We start from the raw sequence: 19,107 nt of genomic DNA on the forward strand, positions 1-19,107 counted from the left end.
ATTTTGACAGGAATTCATGCTGAGACCAAGGTCTCTTTTACGGATGAGCCCTGTAATTACCCAAAATATAGGCTACACATCAATACACAGGTTTCAATGCTGCCTCCTATGGATGAGTGGGGCAGCACGGCAGTGAACAGTGGCTTGTTATGATCTTGGATACAGGAACACAGGTGGTTGTACTGTACAGGGTGGTGTTTTAGGTCAACCTCTACTAGCCTGCTACCAAAATAGGCCGTCTGTCGTCCTTCATACGTTTCCGTAACCGTGTATTTTCTAGGAAGTGAAGTCCCTAAGTAAATACGAGTGGTTTACTGTTATTGTCATAACCCTTCCCCCACTTCTGTCTCCTCTCTCATAAGCTGGCCCGCCAGATGGGCTGTATGGGAGATCCCATGTTAACAACAGCTCGGACAGAGGTAGGCTAGTAGTCACTAAGCAGTAGATGGACTGAGTCGGAGGGTGTCTTTCAGAACATTCTAGCACTTAAAGGGTTCCACCGGATATTTTTATATCCCGATCTAATGTCCCCTTCCCCCTCCCCTTTCTATTCTGAGGGTGATTTCAACATTCAGAACAGTGCCAGTGAGCCCCCCCTGCTTTTTGGACAGGTGCCAAGGAATATCAGCAGGGAGGATGGTGGTGGGGAGAGATGCCAGTTAGACTGACCGGGCATTGTGATTGGTCGAGGGGGCGGGTGAAGGGGGAGTGGTAGCCTATGAGGTTGTTGGATTGTTAGTGCTGTGCAGGGGTGCTGGTCTGGTTTATAGGCAGGTCTGAGAGAGGAGACACTATTGAGCTCCTACTTATTACCAGGCAGAGATCAACCAGCCTTTCTGTCTGATTAGATACTAATGCACCACACACACACAGTTCCCTATATAATAAATAGGAGTCTGATAGTACGTTGTACTGTCCTCCCTCAGTCATTACAGCTAGACAAGGCCTCTGTCAGTATTCGTTGCTGTTAAGCAGTACACTAGCTGTACTGTAGATTGACAGTTAATGCCTGCCTGCCAATTTCTTTCTCTCTCCCTCTTTCGCACTCTCTCCGTTCAATTTAAGGGGCTTTATTGACATGGAAAACACATGTTAACATTGCCAAAGAAAGTGAAATAGATCAACAAAAGTGACATAAACAATAAAAAATGAACAGTATACATTACACTCAAAGTTCCAAAAGAATGTCTTATATATACGGTGTTGTAATGATGTGCACATAATTAAAGTACAAAGGGGAAAATGAATAAACATAAATATAGGTTGTATTTACAATGGTGTTCTTCACTGGTTTCCCTTAACTTGAGGCAACAGGTCCCTCTCTCTCCACTCGCTCTCTCCCTTCTCCCCTCTCTCGCTCACTTTCGCTCTCTCTCAACATGGCTGTCCCTATGGACACTCCCCCCACCATTTACTCACTCTCAGCCTGCCTCTGCCTGTCACTCTGATTGACAGTTCCATTCCCCTACCAACAGGCAACACACTGGGAGGCGGGCATGTCATTACTCTCCCTGTCATTATTATGATAATTCATCAATGTATTCATGTGCAGGCCCCTATGGACACTGTCTGAAGCTGGAGAAACTCCGGTAAGCTCCGGTATGTGTGTCAGTCACTCAGGCACTGAGAAAAATTTGTGTTTATGGCCTTACTATTGCTGAGGACAGAGCACAATGGCCGATTTGTTTGTGTGGAGGGAGTTGAAGAGTACGTTGAGATCCCAGAGTTCCACGATAAACGGCTGGATTTGCGGTGAGAGGAACAGCCAGTCAGTTGGAAGCTGTCTAGTATTGACCACACTTTTGAGTTTTCCCATTGACCAGATAATAACCAGAATGTCCACCGAGTGGCACTTACTTAGTTGGCAACAGTGACCAGATTGAAATGGCTGACCGGCACTAGTAGGCTTCAGACACACACACACACATACGTATGCACACACAGGCTCCCCCAGTCCCTCTCCTCATGCCTTTAATAGTTTCCAGGAACCGTCACCGAACTTCAGCCAAAACAAATAAAGGCTTAAATAAACCAATTTCTCTCGCAGGCTCTCCAGCTATCTGATCTCTCCTTTGGCTGCTTGGCTGGCCACTGGAGACAGACTTTGGGAAAGGCCTTGAGTTTGAGAAAGAAAGAACAGTCTTTCCTTATTTTCTATCCCCCCCATTTCTCCCTCTGTCAGTTTCCGGGTGTCCATCTGTTACTCCCCCCCCCACCACCAATCTCTCTCTGGCCATGAAGGAAATTGCATTTAAGAAGCAACTCAATGTGTTACTTCTGAAATGCTGAATGTGCTTGGCTTCTAAAAGTCATCTCTGGAAAAAGCCTGCTGCTCTGACATTGACCTCTAAGCAGATGAAAGGGAAATTGCAGCCCTAGGTTACTGAACTTAAAGCCTGCTGCTCCTCTGCCCTGTTCTGAAAACATCTCCCTTTCTGTTTGCAGCTGAGAGAAGCGAACAACACGAGAAGAGAACCATTTGATGGAAGAAAATAAAAATAAAAAGCAAGAAAAGACCAAGAAGGAAGCTGCTCAGAAACAGGTGAGTTACGTCTCTCTCCTCAAACGGAGTACCTCCTTCTGAAAAACCTCTCCATCAGGCTACACCTTCTCCCTCCTTCCCTCCGTCATTCACCTCTGTTCCCCAGGTAGGTGTGTTCAGTATAGTCTCCTTATGACTGAGTGTGAGATCCTCCCTAGTTTAACCTCATGGATTAGCCTAGAGCCAATAACCCTGCAGGCAGCACACTGCCAGGTGTATGGACCCTATTTAAAGACAGATTAGAGCTGGCACACTAGCTACACACACTGCTCTGTTGGAAACACTAGCCTGGCTCTGGTAACCAAGGAGATGTTGCTGTCGCACATAGACACACCATTCGCACAGTCATACAATTGTACACACAGGCATATAAAAACACGATGCTATGCGCAAACGCATACTCGAGCCCGACAGTTAAATCAGTTGACGAATATTATCGGCCGATATTAGCCCTTTCACAGAAATATTTTTTTCGAGCTTTATTCCACAGATAAGGTGTGGATATTATATACATAGAATGAACAAATTTGTTTTCAATGTTTGCCTGAGGGTGGCGCTCTCAGAGCTGCTCCTTGAACATCCTTCAGGACGTGAGCGTGTGCATGGTGGTTTTTCGAAGGTGTATGAGGAAATAATCAGAAGTACCCGTTACCAAGCAAGGAGCCCTGTCCTCATTGTATGCTCACTTAGCTAGCCAGCAAGGTAGTTAGCCTAGCTAGCTAGCAATCTGTGCTACCTATGTGCGACTGGACTGGCGCCAAAGTGAGCACTTACTCATCCGTGATACATCCCTGAACGTGTGACTAAAACCAGTGCGGCAAACATTTTCCTGCATGAATGTTTTCAGTCATCAGCGCATGCAATCTGCAGTTGAAATATGTAGCCAAATACATACATTTTGTATTGAATAACGATATAATTTACATTATGGTTTCAGTAAGAAAACATTTTCACAATGTACATCTAGCGCGGGCTTGTCATAACAAGCTCTTGTTGCGAGGTTGCCATAGTGGTTCTTTACTTCACTGTTTAAAGCACTGTAGTGAGTCTACTCAATACAGATGCTGACATCTAGTGGGAACATTAGGAACTCTTTCAGACATTCTTGTTTATTAGTGTGCTTGTCGTGCTTCACTTCTGCATTCTTATCCACTGCCATAGATGGACACAACTTAAATATGTACCTAAGGTCAACTGAATAATTTTTTTATTTACTTTTGTATTCATAGGGTATAGGGGCTTTGTGCTGGTTGTCATGTAGGCCACAAATAAAATGTTCTTAAATAATGTTCATTTTAATATTTAGTTAAATCATCATTTAGACTCTGTTAATCCTTTGGAGTGCAATTTGTGAAAAATATATTTTTCATTCTGCCTCCTAAACGGAAAAAAACATTGGCACGTATATCAGTGACCTTTGCCTCCCAAGAATCGGTATCGGACCCACAAATCCCATATTGATCGGGCTGCTAACACACACATTTGCACTCAGACAGATTAGACAGACAGCCTGTAATTATCACTTCCACTAGCCAGCAGCCGTGCCAAGGCACTTTATAGCAGGCGTCTTCCCAGGTGGGGCAGTTTGGGTCTTGAAGACTGAGGCGTTTTACCTTGCGTGTCTAATCAGGCCCACACAGCCTACTGCCAGTTATGTCTCAATGTCCCACATCCCTACATTTTCAGCTAATTTCAATTGGCTTTTCATTTAAGATATTTGCCCATTCGTTGTATGAATATGCGATTGTGGGCTGCATCCAATTTGGCAGCCTGCAATGTGATGAAGTTCTACTGGGAATATCATTTCTCATGTTTACTTTGATTATGAGTTTAACAGTTTCCTTCCCTGTTGTGTAAAAGTACATACATTCCTTCCTGTAATGCACTAATGTTTTAGTTAATGACAAACTTTTACGACACACCATTTTGCTAGCTCCACATTAATCATTGAACAAAAACAACTTTACGTTTACAGCTGTTGACTTCTCTCTCCCTGTGTCTTCTAGGCTGCTGACACGAAAACCAAAGGTGAGTGGAATGACTAACTGCCGCTCATAGCCGCACAGCTTTTTAAGTGCATGAAAATGATTGACACACACGGCCCTAATCGGCTCTGATTTGTAAGGGAATTCGTATGAGCCACAAAGGCGTATACATACAGATAAGGGCTGTGTAGGAGCAGGCTCAGCGTCATCTAACATAGATACACAATGACTTCTCCTCTTAGCTCAGCAGTGCTGGCCAATGATTTGTGGAGAGGCCGCCCAGATGGGAGCTCCTAACGGGGGGAGGGGGTTTGGGAGGGTAAGGTGTTCAGTCAGTTTCAGGGGTGACATTATTTAAGGGGCATCTTGCCTTCCACGGTGACTTGTTCCGCTCTCTCCCAGCTGCATGTGTGCTCACATCGGTAGTATGTATGCTATTTCTGCGTGCGTTTCCATTCAGCACATTTTTAATTGAACCTTTATTTAACTAGGCAAGTCGGTTAAGAGCAAATTCTTATTTAAAATGACGGCCTAACCAGGACGACGCCGGGACAATTGTGCGCTGCCCTATGGGACTCCCGATCACGGCCAGTTGTGATAAAGCTGTAGTATCTGTAGTGACGCCTCTAGCACTGCGATGCAGTGCCTTAGACCACTGCGCCGCTCGGTCCCCCACGTCAAACGTTTCCTATTGTATTTAGCCAGCAAATGAGTCTAGTGTGTGTGAAGAATGTGTGTCATTGCGTGTGAATAAGCCAGGGGGTCGTTGTTAATGTGTGTAGGTGTTAAACCCCTGCAGGCAGGCATTAGACAGATGGGGCCAGGGCTTTGGTCCACTCTAAAGCCCATTAGAGCATCTGTTCAGTTTGCGCTGGTCAGCACCTCGCCCTCTAAAAGGTGTGTGTGTGTCCTGTTTGTGTTACCGGGGATTGGCCCCAACACACCCCAACAGCTAACCGGCATTGGGGTTTGACCCGACGTCCGTTTGCGTGGTGTAGAGGTCAATGGCACTCTCTTGACCTCTGACCTCGTTATGGTCTGTCTAATTATCTCTGGGGGAGACTCTGTGCTCCGTCTGAACCATTTTAAGCCGAGGGGCGACTTAGGGTGTCCAACAGCAGACTGAGAAAGTTTAGTTTGAAGTTAGATGACAGAGGAGTGTACAAACTGAGAGGGAAAGGAAGTGGGATGAGTGCATTCAAGCGTCAGCCTACAGAGAATAGGACCAAAAAGGAACTTGTAGGGCTGAAACAACTAAATGGACACTGTATAGCCTACTTTTAAAGTAAGCAAGAGAGAAAATGTTCTCTGCTCAATTTGCTACAGAGCCCTCTAAGTAGCATAGGACTGTTTTACTTCAGTTAGCATCCATGTCACTAAATAAGGTGTGTGTGTGTGTGTGTGTGTGTGTGTGTGTGTGTGTGTGTGTGTGTGGGGGCAAATCAGTATGTAGCTGTGACGTCTCTGTCCATATCAATGATCTCTCATCACTCTCTAACACGTTTGTACACCCACAACCCCACACACAGCCTCATCCCTTCTCCAATCACCTTTCCCGCTTCCTCCTCCTCCCTTCTGCTCACGTTTCAATTTGTTTGCGGTAATCGGTCTTGCCTGGTGCGATCATATGTATGAAAATGAGATGGGGCGCTGGCGCTGTGGAATTAACTCCTGTGCCCCCCATTAGCCATGGAGCTCCAGTGAGACGGGGGACCAGCCACCAGCCTCCCCACCCAGGCAGTCCCTGTTGGGGTAGAGGGAGTGCGCCTCAGCCCTCTATTAGCATGGAGGGCAGGGGAACGCTGATTATTCCCCACAATCAAACCCCATCGTGCTGCGCGCACACACACAATGCACCATACCCCCACTGCTCAGAGTGATGCAGTTAATGGAAACAGGTGGTGGCTTCTGAGTTTGTGAGCGAAAGCCATCAGTAATACCCAGGTATGCCTGACGCATTCTCTACCCAGCCCTGGTGTAATCAGAAAAACAGCGCCTGCCTTTATAATATATTCAAGAACAAACTTAATGCGTGTCAATCTTTTACCTACGTTTCCCCTTAAGGCTTCGGTATGCTTCATTGCGGCTGGCTGCTAGCCGATGTCGGCTAGGCGACCCGAACGAGTGTACTCGCATACTCCCTTAAAAGTCCTTTGATGAGAAAGAGGGGGGGGGCAACAATAGTGCGGTTTGTCCATTTGAGACGCCGTAGCCAGTTTACACCATCTTAAAATAGTCCGAATTCATTTAAGAGCTCTTAGTTGTGCAATTTTACATCTAAGTAAGATGTTTTGTGTAGTATTTCTCAATGAGAAATGCATGAAAAGGAGTTGTCTCTTGTTGAATGACAAGTCTCTATTGAAGAATCACTGTTGACCAATCACCGACGAAAGGGCGTAGACTTCGGCTGCTGACTTCGGCTACCGACTAGAGAGAGAATTCTGTGCCCGAACAGCCCCATAAAACTGTACCAAATGAACAAAAACGTCACAATGCTGTCATTATATGCACTTACTCTACCGAACTGTTTTCCGTAGAAAAACTGGGAAGCATGCCACCTTTACCCCATGCTGTTTTCTCCCCTTCCCAGGAGACCGCCCTGCTACCATGGCAACCCAACAATTTGCCACGGCGACTGACATATTTACAAGGTGTCACTGCGGTGACAGGAGAACTGCATTATTTCCACCCGGGGAAACCGGACGACATCACGTCGTAATATGCATATTGGATTAATTTGCAATTTCACATTCAATTAATTGTCAACACTTTTTAGTCGGATTTCTTAAATCGCAATCTAATTGGGGGATAATTGACTTTTGGGGGGGGGGGGGCAGGGGCGCTGTCGCCTTTTTGTGTCTAACTGCAACATTAATAAATACTCTGTAAATGAATAGTGAGTGAATGGATCGTGGTTTATGGATGCAAAGGATAATTGTTTTGTCTCTTTGCTTGCATGTCAAGTAGAGGGGGGTTGATTTAGGAGTAGAGAGAGGGGGATGAAGTGGAAGGGAGGGGACAGAAGTGGGGGATATTTTCTGCTTGTATTCATGTTGGATTATCACTCACATGCTGCAGACAGAAGAGGCAATTCAATATACCCTCTGTTACATCACAGCTGAGAGGGCTCATGTCACATTTAGAGGCAGATTAATAGAAAAGCATATGTGCTGATATTAATGGCATTTAAAGATGAGGCTTTGCATGGGGGAGAGGGTATGTGTTGCTGAGCAGGACTGCCTGGTGTGTCTGGAAGAGGCAGCCGTCCTGTCTTCTGCTGACCTTAGATCAGTTTTTGGGCAATAATCTCCTTTGGATACATTGTATGAATAAGGGAGGACTGACTGAATCGTATCTAAGTGTGGGACTTTGGCTTAGTGTTATCTATCCATAGTTAACTGCAGTGAATTCTAACAGTCTCTATGAATCGTGTCTATGGATCAACCAGACTCCTAAAGCACGTAGAAAGTGTGGTGAGAATGAGTCGACACTGCTGAGATGAGCCCTCTGCTCATTAGTGCGTGTGTCGGGGCTCAGGGTGGGGTGGTGGGTCACAGGAGGCCCGCAGAGCAGAGGTGCATCAGGCATCTCCATAGTGACGGGTGGCGGCCTAGTACCCAGGGAAGGGTGAGGGGTGGAAAGCTGTGCCTTTTAGTGTCTCTGTGTGTGTGGGGGTCTCTGACCTGCTACACGATTTACTACTGACAGATGGAACATCAGACAACCCCCCCCCCATGGCACACACTCTCACAAGAGACTGTCTGGGTGTATCTTAACAAGCAACCATCAACACTCAAAGCTACTGATCCTGCTGTACCACTAAAGTCTATAGCCCCTCTTAACCTTTAGTACTGTCAGTCCTCTCAACTACCCTGTATCCACTTAAACAAGGCCACTAAACACACATACACCTCATCGGTCAGATGGTTCAGTTAAGTCCCTACCTACATCGCTACTTTCCAATGCTTGGATATGAAAAATGTATTTTCATGAAGTCACATTAACATTTGATTTCCAATGAGTCATGTATATAACTCCATACAGGATGCAGATAAACCTCTTCTGTAGTCCACTTATGTGTTCTACACACAGCCCTCCCCACGTTAAACACGGTCACATATTAAAATGCGTCCTCATCGCACAATAGCGGCACGTAACTAACCTCTGACATGGACAATTCCCAGAACCCTTCAAAGCCAGGCTCCATAACCGAGCCAGTGGCTCCTTATGCACCAGGGCCTGCTCTCTTGACCATCATCCTTTTCACTCAAGCTTTTTCATCTCTTTCGGCTTACTTAACCATTGAGTGGGGGACAGGAGGCCAAAATTACAAGTTTGGTTAGGAGTGCTTCTCCCTTGAGGGTTTAATGGAATTTACAGTGTATCTCGTTATAATGGTTTATTTAATTGACTCCTTTGAACATCAAATGGTGTTTTTAAGGCTTTAGCGACCCGAAAAGGTCTAGTATTGCAGTTTGTTTGCGCTCCTTCTCTCTCGTTCTCTCTCTAATTTGCGCACTAGAGAACTTGACTACACAGCATTTTGATATCGCTTTCTCTCATCCTGGTGAAGGGATTTTGTTTCGCCTCAGAAAATCTCCCGCGAAGCGCTTTAGCGTACGTTATGGATTTTAAAAAACCAACTCTTTCCCCCCAAAATAAAAGGAGTAATGTTTTAATGTTTTGCTAGATCTCTTTTTATTTAGAGCCGAGAGACGTCGTATCGTAGCCGCCATTCATGCTCACACACATGCTCGTGTGCGCACACACACACAGCTACTCTCTCCTGAGTAAACTCTTTTTCACTGAGTTATTAAATGCAGATTATTCCAAAGATGGATACACAATACCCAGCTGGCTGGAATAACAACTGCAATTTCCCATCATAGACCAGATAAACTGTGATCATTTACACCCACAACATAGTGCTTTAATAGCTATTTAATTGTGTTGTAAAAGCACCCGTGTTGTTATAAACAGAGGCTACTGGAGAATAGAGTGGAAACGCACACACCCAACCAACCCCCCCTCAGATATACTCGCATAATGTGGGATATCCACACTCACAATGTACACCCGCACACCCTCCCACCACGTCATAGAAGCTGTGATTCATAGGGTGTGTGTGTGTGAGGCTGCCGGCCCAGTAACAGCCCAGCAGTCCATCTGCTTCCTCTAATGGATTCAGAGCAGCAGTGAACAATGAGAGAGACTGAATTGGATGAACGAGGGGGAGGGAGCACTAGAGAATAAAAGGGAGGGAGTGCGAGGGACAGGTTGAAGGGAGAGAATGAATTGGCTGAGTGGAGGGTGAAACGAAACAGGAGAGGGTGGACATTCTAAAAGGCAAGCGCGAGGAAGGAGAGAGAGGGGAGCAGGACGAAGGAGAGGGAGAGAGCCGAGGGGGTGCGTGGTGAGGACACAGCACCTTGCCTACTGATTGGCTGTGACTGCGTCAGGCGGGCTGAGGCTGAATTTAATCAGATATGTGCGTCACTAGCTGCCTGCTGCAGCGCCCAACCAGCTCGCTAGCTCCTGCTGCTGGAGGGGCCAGCTCTGCCCAGAGATGGAGGTAGATCAGCAGGCAGTATGCAGTTTATGAGCGAGAGAACCTAGTTGTGTATGCGCATATTTGAAAGTATATTGAGTGTGTGTGTCAGAGGCACAGGGGTGCACAGCTCATGTGCAGAGGGTGCTCTGTTTATAGAAACGGTGTTGGCAGTGGGACAGGCCTTTGGCAGGCAGAGGGAATAGGTGGGCCTGCCTGCAGTGTTTGCCTTAACCCCCACTGTTGCAGCACAGGACAGCTAGTCAGCCACATCAGGCCTCTACTGTTCATGTGTGGGATTCTACACAGTCACACCCTGTTAGTTTCCCGCTCTATTTTCTCTGGAGCCACAACTTGTTAAACTATGAAAAAAAACGACAAAAGCTGCAGTTGTCCAAATTGGTCAGACTGATATGACCTCAAATGTCATTGTGTGCATTTGTATGTTCCCATGTGTGTTCTGGGAACACAGTGGCTCCTGTGTTCCCAGAAGAGTGAGAGATCTGTTGCCTGTTTGCTAATCTGCATCTCTCCTGTGCCAATCCCTTCGCTCTCTCCCGTCTTCTCTCTCTCTCCTTTCTCCCCCCTGAGGCATACCTGCCAGCCTGTTGTTTTTAAAACCAGCCTATGAATTCTCCTCTGTAGCCACCTAGGGAGTGTAGAACCACAACAAACCATATTCACATTCACCAAACTGATGTAGCAGCTCATGAAGGTCATAAAGTAAAGAGGAAAGAGAAAATAGACAATATGGCTGCCATGCTTTACTAGTCAGCATGAACAGTGAGCACACATACCATGTCAGATATGCAGGGTGTTAACCTCTTTCCAATGCAGTTGCGTAATGCGCACCCACACACTTGTGCTACATAAGCAGACACACACACACACACTTCCGTAAGCCTCTGTGCAGTTTCCCCTCCAGCCCTCGCGGGCAGCTCTTAGCCTGTCCAGCCTCAGCCTCCTGCTCACCCAGAGGGCTCAGCTAAGCTCCTTTAGACACAGTAGGCTGACACAGTAGGCTGACACAGTAGGCTGACACAGTAGGCTGACACAGTAGGCTGACACAGTAGGCTGACACAGTAGGCTGACACAGTAGGCTGACACAGTAGGCTGACACAGTAGGCTGACACAGTAGGTCCTTCTAGTACCGACTGCTAATACCACTCAGTGGTCAAGGCTTGATGAGAGGGCTGTTATCTCTGGGGAACTAATAGACAGAAGAATGCACAGGGTCAGGCAGAGGTGAGTGTGTGTGTGTGTGTGTGTGTAAGAACCTGCCCTTTCATGTTGTCTGGGCTGTCTGTCGGTGGTGTTCATGCACAGGTCCGCTCATAAGGAATGTTATTACTAACCACGTTTCGCTTGATTTCTCCTTAGAAAATAAGGGCTACGTTTTCAATCCATGTTATACGGGTGTCAGATATTTGGGGTATAACGTTTTTTAGAATAAAACCTTGCCTGGTTGCTCTAGGGTTAGAGGTCATTTGATGTTTCAACCTATGAACATCAGTTCAAATCAACCTATGAACATCAGTTCAAATGATCAGTGTGTTCATGTCATACTCGATCAGGGAAATGATAACACATTCAGGGGTGCACAGCTCATGTGCTCTGGGTGCTACAACCAACAATGTTGTCTTGCAAAGTACAGTGGATTAGTGATGTGTGCTGTGCAGAATTAGCTAATACCTTGCTTCCTGTGTTGTGTTTGTGTCCTCCTCCAGTGCCAGAGCCAGCTAAGCCCAGCCCCGGTCCCCTCCACCACCCCACCACCAGTGTGACCCTGCCCCAGGCCTCACATCCCCCCTCCTCCTCCTCTTCAGTCAGAACCAATGGGAAGCGCACCCCCCCTAGCACCCAGCAAACACCACAGCAGCTGACCCCTCCGCCGCTGTTGTCGTCCTCAGGCCCCCGCTACCCGCCCCGTGAGGTTCCCCCGCGTTTCCGCCAGCAGGAGCACAAGCAGCTACTGAAGAGGGGCCAGCCACTGCCAGCCGGAGCCCTGAGTAGCCTCACCGTGACCCCTGCCTCTGACCCGCTCATCTCCGGTGCCCCCCCTTCTTCCTCCTCCGCAGGCAAGCGCCACACAGGTCAGTTCCCTGCTAATTGTGTCTTACCCTTGGCTAGATCTGTTTCCTCAGTAGGAATGTGGCCCGTTTCTGTGTAACTTGATAGAGAAGTTGATGTTACTAAATTGGTCCCAGGAAATGAAGTGTCGCAGGTCATCATGGTAGATGGATGAGGCTGTTCAACACAGGACTCTACGCTGACCTTTACAAGGCACACGTGTGCACTTAACTTGAAAAATTGTAGGAGCACACAAATACATTTAGGAGCGCAGTGAATAGTATTTGAGTTATTAAAACTATAATCCCCAAAATCCCTAGGTGTGCTAGAATTCAATTTCCAGGTCAACAGCAAAATATTTAAGGCACATATGCGAATAAAATGGTCTCTGTGTTAGTGCCCTGCAACAGGTTGAGTAATGGGGCGAATCGTCCAAAACCTTGGTGTTATTCGGGGCAGGTGATATTACCCCTGTTTTCGCTCTGTACTAATCCACTGACATTAGGGAATTGATGATGGTGTGTTACTCTGAGATTCTCCTCCACTCTGAGCCATTGGTTCACCTGTGTTTCTACAGGGGCTCTGTGCACTGCAGATAGGCTTTAACCCGACGCTGTTGAAATATGGCCGTGATGGTGTTTAGCTGCTGAGTGTAGATGCTGTGGAAACTGGAGAGCACTCAGGACCTGTACCGCCCGCGGTCACCTTTTTTAATGAACTCAACAGTGACCTGATCTGTGGACCGCGTAGAGAAACATGTCAGGCCAAGAGACCCACTCTGCCAGTGGGCTTTAATTTAGAGCGAAAGAGAGAGGTGAGTGGACAAACAATATGAGCCTTGAGTAAATGTCTCTCAGCATTGTTTTTTCCTCCAGTGAGGGAATGGGAGGCGTGCGGTCTCTGCAAGCTGTCTGGTGAACCACTGTTAGCCTACCGTCTTCATTTTTAAGCCTCGACCCTGCAGCTTTTCTCTGACCACCGGTCTTCACATCCCAATGGAAGTTATTTCAACCAACACCTCTAGTATCTGTTGTCTTTTAAAATGCAGAACATGCGCAGATAAGCACACCGCGAATTGTTGTACCACACTTCGAGGACGAGACGGAGGAAGTTTGCTGCGGTGTCTGTTCACATACTTTTTTTATTTTACTCAAATCTCTCTCCTCCTCGGTGGTGCTGTCTTCCATTACTGACTGACATGTTTACTCTGAGGGGGCTGCCTGCAAGCTTCACTGTAAACAGAATTTCTCTGCAGAACCCTGGGCAGCACAGGGCATTACAAACCCATATCGCCACACGCACAGTGTGTGTATACGCACTCAAGTACACACACTGATGGTCTGATATCCAATGTTTTTTTTTAACTGACTGGCTGGACAACTCTCCCAGGGGCCCTCTGCACAACACAGCCCTAGGCAGGAGAGGCCCAAGCTGGGGAAGGCTTTAAGTCCCTGGGGTTTCTGATCAACTGTTCTTCCCTCTGGCTGTCTGCCTTGTCATACCATGAATAGCTTATTCCTCTACTGCTGTACTCCACTGCCAATTATGGAAAGCGATACATCATTAGTCTTGGCACTGAGGAATACAGGTTTTGGACAGATGCAGTGTTGAGAAGTATGCATTTGATTTGGTGTCTAGCTGTGTTCTCTCAATTTTAGGAGGAAAACGTCATTTTTCCTGCCAGCATGGTACAAAATTCTTGCAAACATGGGCCAATCTAATTTGTCCCCAGGCTGAATGTGAGAGACTGTGTATGTAGATGAGCTCTGTCTTTGGGGTCAGCTTCCCTTTGACCTCCCTGCTGGTGTAGTCGTCATGTTTCAGAGGGGACACAGGCGCTTCCCGCCCCAGAGGCCTGCTGTGGCTGTACTACAGGAGTCAGTCACTGCCTTGATCCAGTTACATCCTCTCTCATCTGTCTGCCCGCAGTCTCAGCTGGCTATAATCACAATCAACCAAATGCATTAAAAATCAAAATGGACACAAACACATAAGTCGTAGGCCTATTTCTATTTCCATTGTGGTCCTCTTTAGACACAACCCAACCTCCACACCACAATGTCTTGAGACACAACCCAACCTCCACACCAGTGTCTTGAGACACAACCCAACCTCCACACCACAATGTCTTGAGACACAACCCAACCTCCACACCACAATGTCTTGATACACAACCCAACCTCCACACCACAATGTCTTGAGACACAACCCAACCTCCACACCACAGTGTCTTTAGACACAACCCAACCTCCACACCACAATGTCTTGAGACACAACCCAACCTCCACACCACAATGTCTTGAGACACAACCCAACCTCCACACCACAATGTCTTGAGACACAACCCAACCTCCACACCACAATGTCTTGAGACACAACCCAACCTCCACACCAGTGTCTTGAGACACAACCCAACCTCCACACCACAATGTCTTGAGACACAACCCAACCTCCACACCACAATGTCTTGATACACAACCCAACCTCCACACCACAATGTCTTGAGACACAACCCAACCTCCACACCACAATGTCTTGAGACACAACCCAACCTCCACACCACAATGTCTTTAGACACAACCCAACCCCCCCCCCCCCACTCTCTCCAATACAACAGCTGACGGCATTACAACTCATTGAGTGCTGCAGCCTAGCCTGTCTGGCCTTCCTCTAGTAGCATAGCAGGTGCTACAGTGGGGGTCTGAGATGCAAGCCGTGCTGTGGGAAAAGCACTCAGTGGTCTACAACAGCTGGTTCATTCATGGCTCTCTGTCTCCTAAGCCCCCGGGTGACATAGCATGTGGCCAGAAGGCATACTGTTAGCTAGATGTTGTTAACACGCATTGGCCCTGCCGCCTTTCTCATTTGGCCCCTTGGCTTTGTCTTCAAACGCCTGGATGAGGTGGCATATTTGTTCTTTTGATTCCAGTTCCAGACGCTATTGTTTTGTCTGCGGATAAAGACCAATCCATAACAAGTCCCATTGATGACTGTTCAGCCAGGTATTCCCATCAGTGATCACTGCCTGATGTGGTTTAGCTGTAAGGCGATTCCTTTGATCATTGTTGTCAGGGCCACGTAAGTGAACAATGTTCAGAGGTATATGCATGACAATGACTGCACTAGTCAATGGAGTTGGCTGAAGCACATGCTGTTCTCGAGCCAGACTAGGCTAGAGAGAATGCTAGCCCTCTCTCTCTCGCTCTCCCCTCCAGCCCCTAGTGGCCTCATTAGCCCAGACTCTGCAAGGGAACCAAGAGGAAACTACCTCTCCTCTCCGGTTTTAAACCCTCCTGTGCCCACTCTCACTCCTTTTCTCTCTGTCTCTCCATTTCTGGAAAACTAACCAGAATCTTTTGATTCAGGAGACCGGAACTCAGAAGTTCCTGAAAGGGGAAAGAGGGTCTATTTTGAGGACAAAGGGGATTAAATGGTGCGTTTACTGCTTGTGGTGCGTCACCGTGAGGTTTGGCTGGAGATAATGTGGTGGATTGGCGGTGTTGAATGAATGGGAGAATAATGGCGTCCGGTTCGGCCCCATTCGTATGGCTCTCTGCTGCATTTCACAGCTAGCTCCAAGGCTACGCTATTGCTCATGATGTTGGCCACAGACACTTTATCCTTTTTGGTGCACCGTGTCTTTCTCTTCATACACACTCTCGCTCTCTCTTCCTTTGCCACTGTCAACCCCTCCCCCTCTCCCTGTCACCCTGGCTTTCATAGGGAGAGAAAGGCGGTGTCTAACCCCTGGCTACCTGCCCGTGTTCCCCATGTGAGCTGCCTGCTAGCAGCATCCTCATTATCAGCAGCAGCCTGATCTCCCGGTACTTGTTTCACCGGCAGGGCTACTGGCATCACTGCCGCCTTGTCTTATTCCGAGTAGTAGACTAGTGCTCTACGATAGGAAGCTGAGCTGGTATGTGAAGTGTGTTCGTTGATGCAGATGTAGTGTGTGCGTGCTCTCACCGCACTGCATCTTTGGTGCCAGGGAGCCACAGCAGAGCCAAAGAATAGAAGCCCCTTTGTTTCGGTTTCTGACGCCGCTATTCATTCAGCGTACACAATCGTACCCACTGCCCTCCTAATTGGGACCGGAATGGAAGCAGCAGAGACTGAATAGAACTGTCCCCCTTTCTTTCCCCTTGTTGTTTTGTTATTGTCCCCCGTTTCTCACACGCACACACCTTTTTCCCCCGAAGCAGGAAGACTTCTCACTAATCTATTGGAATGCCTACCAGAAATAAGGTCGTACTGAGTTGTAAGGAAAAGAGAGTGGGCAAGGTTGAGTAGACCTAAGAGACGTGACACACACGCACACAAACACACAGTGACTCACACGCACACACTACGCAGCCAGCCTCAATTTCTTGGCATCATGTCAAGTAAAGCAGTTGCGGCGCTTTGCAGCGAGCAGTAGCAGACATATTGAATGGCGGAGGATGGCGATGGCTGCTGCGTCTCCCCGCTCTGCGTAGCGCCTCACAGCATGGTGTTGCAGCAGCACCACCTCTCTTCAGGTATTTTTCCGCTCTACCCCCTGACCCCCTTCTTTACAGCTGCCGTCAGCTCTTTCATCTCTCTCTCTCTCTCTCTCTCTCTACTCCGGGGTTTTTATTTTGTTTCGCTCGTAGAGTTGTCCGTAACGGGGAAAAATAGGGCTGAGCTGCACGCTTTTCTGTGTAGTATATGATGAATTTATCATGCAACCTATTTTTATGCCCCTTCAGAGAAAATGTGTGCGTGGGAGCGACTAAATGAAAGGGAGAAAGCAGAGGGCAGAGCGAGACGTTCTTGCTGCAGGCAGCAGCCTCTGAGCTCTTGGCTGAGTTTCAGGTCTGCCTGATAAAATGGCGTTCCTTGCTGCTCGGCGGGCTTGAAGAGACCCGGAGAGGGGGGGGGGACGATAGTCTGCGTCAGAACCGCTGGTGCTGTAGTCCTCTCGCTCTCTCTCCTTCCTTTCACATATAAACAAAAACCTAGCAGCCTTGCAGGTATATGGATTGACATTGTTTTGCTGACGGCAACACCCACAATGAGCTTTTCTATGTTAGGTTAGCGGTTAGCTAAACGGTGCCAAACCTACCAAAGCAAAATCCTGCCGAAGACACTGACTCTCTCCCACACCCACACAGGGCTCTCTGTTGGAACGACTCCTAAAATATGCAAATCATGCAAAACCTCTTTGGTTGTTGTGGGTGCTGGCCACTGACATTAGCTGTTATGTGTACTGACTTTGATGCATTTGTTTCTCGAAGGCAATGAGGAAGTGATGATGGTTGTGGTTCTGTTGTGGGTTTAAGATGTATTAAATAGTCCCGGTGAGTAACAATGGAGAGTTATGATCAATGTGGTATGGCGATATGTGTTCCTAAGTGAACAACGCTAGAAAAGTTGTCCCAAATGGCACCCTATTCCCTTTTTATAATGCACTACTTTTGAACAGAGCATATAGGGTACTTGCATAATGATCCATGATGTGCTTACATAAGGATCATTCAGCCTAATGCACGCTGGTCTGTCACTGTGCATTGTGGGATGATGCGTCTTGGACGGGCAGCTCAGCTTGACCCTAGATGCCCCAGATGTTTTCTATTTGTGCAGTTTTGAGAGGGGGAGAGGTGGAACCGAACAGCCTGCTCACTTGTTTTTTTTTCTCTCACCAAAAATGTAGTAGGAGAAACTTTTAATGGGAAATCTTTTGCAGCATTGTTGGAAGTTAGGATTTGAGATGGGAATTTTGTGGTACCTCTGGTTACACTTTCTAGGAAGTGTAGAGCTGATTGCAGGTTGTGTGTGTGTGCATGCGTAGAGCTATATAGCCTACAGTGTGTGTCTGCCTTTCTACACACACACACACACACACACACACACACACACACACACACACACACACACACACACACACACACACACACACACACACACACACACACACACACACACACACACACACACACACACACACTGACGACTCTTTGTGATAAGGCAGTCTGAGAAGAGTAGATAAGTATGTTGAGGGGAAAATTGCATTTGGAGGGACTCAGAGGCGTGTTGCGCTGTATCTTAAGCCTAACCACATATCTGTCAGTCGGGTTGTCTCAAACGGAAGCTAGTCCCCCCACTATTTGACAGGATTGTGTTGACCATAGCTTTATCTGTGATGGATAAACTCCAGGCAATTATGCAAATCACGAAACGATCTGATAGAATCCAATGGACTCCAATAGCGAGCTAATAGAAGGTAAGAATCTCTATTTGAAACGAGGTGATGACCAAATACGGCCTCCCCAACTGTTTCACACACACGCATATTAATAAAACATTCTGTGACGCGTCAAAGGAAAGCCGGAGGCTATACGTTTTCTAAATGTCTAAGACAACTTTGATATTGAATGCTTTTTTGTCATAGATAATATAGCTAGCAATGGGATACCTTTCTTTTTGATGTGACAATTGATGAGCTTATTGAATTTGTGAATGACAAAAACAAGTAGATTATAGTACAGCCTTCAACAATGTGCAGTTTCATAACGTAAGCAGGATTGAGGTCAGTCTCATTTCTAGGCAGTCTGAATTTACTCGATTGAAACGAAAATTGGCCCCCGACCCTGCTCTCAAGTAATGAAGGCGAGTGGGAACAGCAGTGTTCTTAGGTCCTCTCTGTAGATAAGACCAGTTTAGTGCTTTGCTTTGCATGGTGGTTGGTGGATCAATACCACCTCCTTCTCTCCAGCAGCATCAATAAGGCCATTGATTAGCTGCCTCTCATTGATTCATTGCGGCCTCATGGCACGAAATTAGCCTATTATTAGTTGTTACCGGGACTGGTTCCGCTCATCGGTATTAGTGAGAGTATTGTGTGTCTGTAGGCTGAGGCTATGTTGCACAGTGTGGGTTCGACTTACACTACCGTTCAAAAGTTTGGGTTCACTTAGAAATGTCCTTGTTTTTGAAAGAAAAGC

At 47.1% G+C, this 19,107-nt stretch overlaps 1 protein-coding gene across 1 annotated transcript in view; it reads left to right on the forward strand.

The window, feature by feature from the left end:
- Positions 1–2,449: 2,449 nt before the first annotated feature.
- The window catches only part of LOC124003223 (trinucleotide repeat-containing gene 6C protein-like), a gene marked incomplete at its 5' end in the record, with an annotated part of 51,443 nt that continues 34,785 nt past the window's right edge, over positions 2,450–19,107 (forward strand). Inside the window, 3 exon segments of the mRNA XM_046311313.1 lie at positions 2,450–2,542; positions 4,549–4,570; positions 11,803–12,168. Of these exon segments, the coding sequence (XP_046167269.1) occupies positions 2,450–2,542; positions 4,549–4,570; positions 11,803–12,168 (481 nt within the window).

The sequence above is a fragment of the Oncorhynchus gorbuscha genome, linkage group LG18 (assembly GCF_021184085.1).
Source record: "Oncorhynchus gorbuscha isolate QuinsamMale2020 ecotype Even-year linkage group LG18, OgorEven_v1.0, whole genome shotgun sequence".
In the NCBI taxonomy this organism is placed as follows: domain Eukaryota; kingdom Metazoa; phylum Chordata; class Actinopteri; order Salmoniformes; family Salmonidae; genus Oncorhynchus; species Oncorhynchus gorbuscha.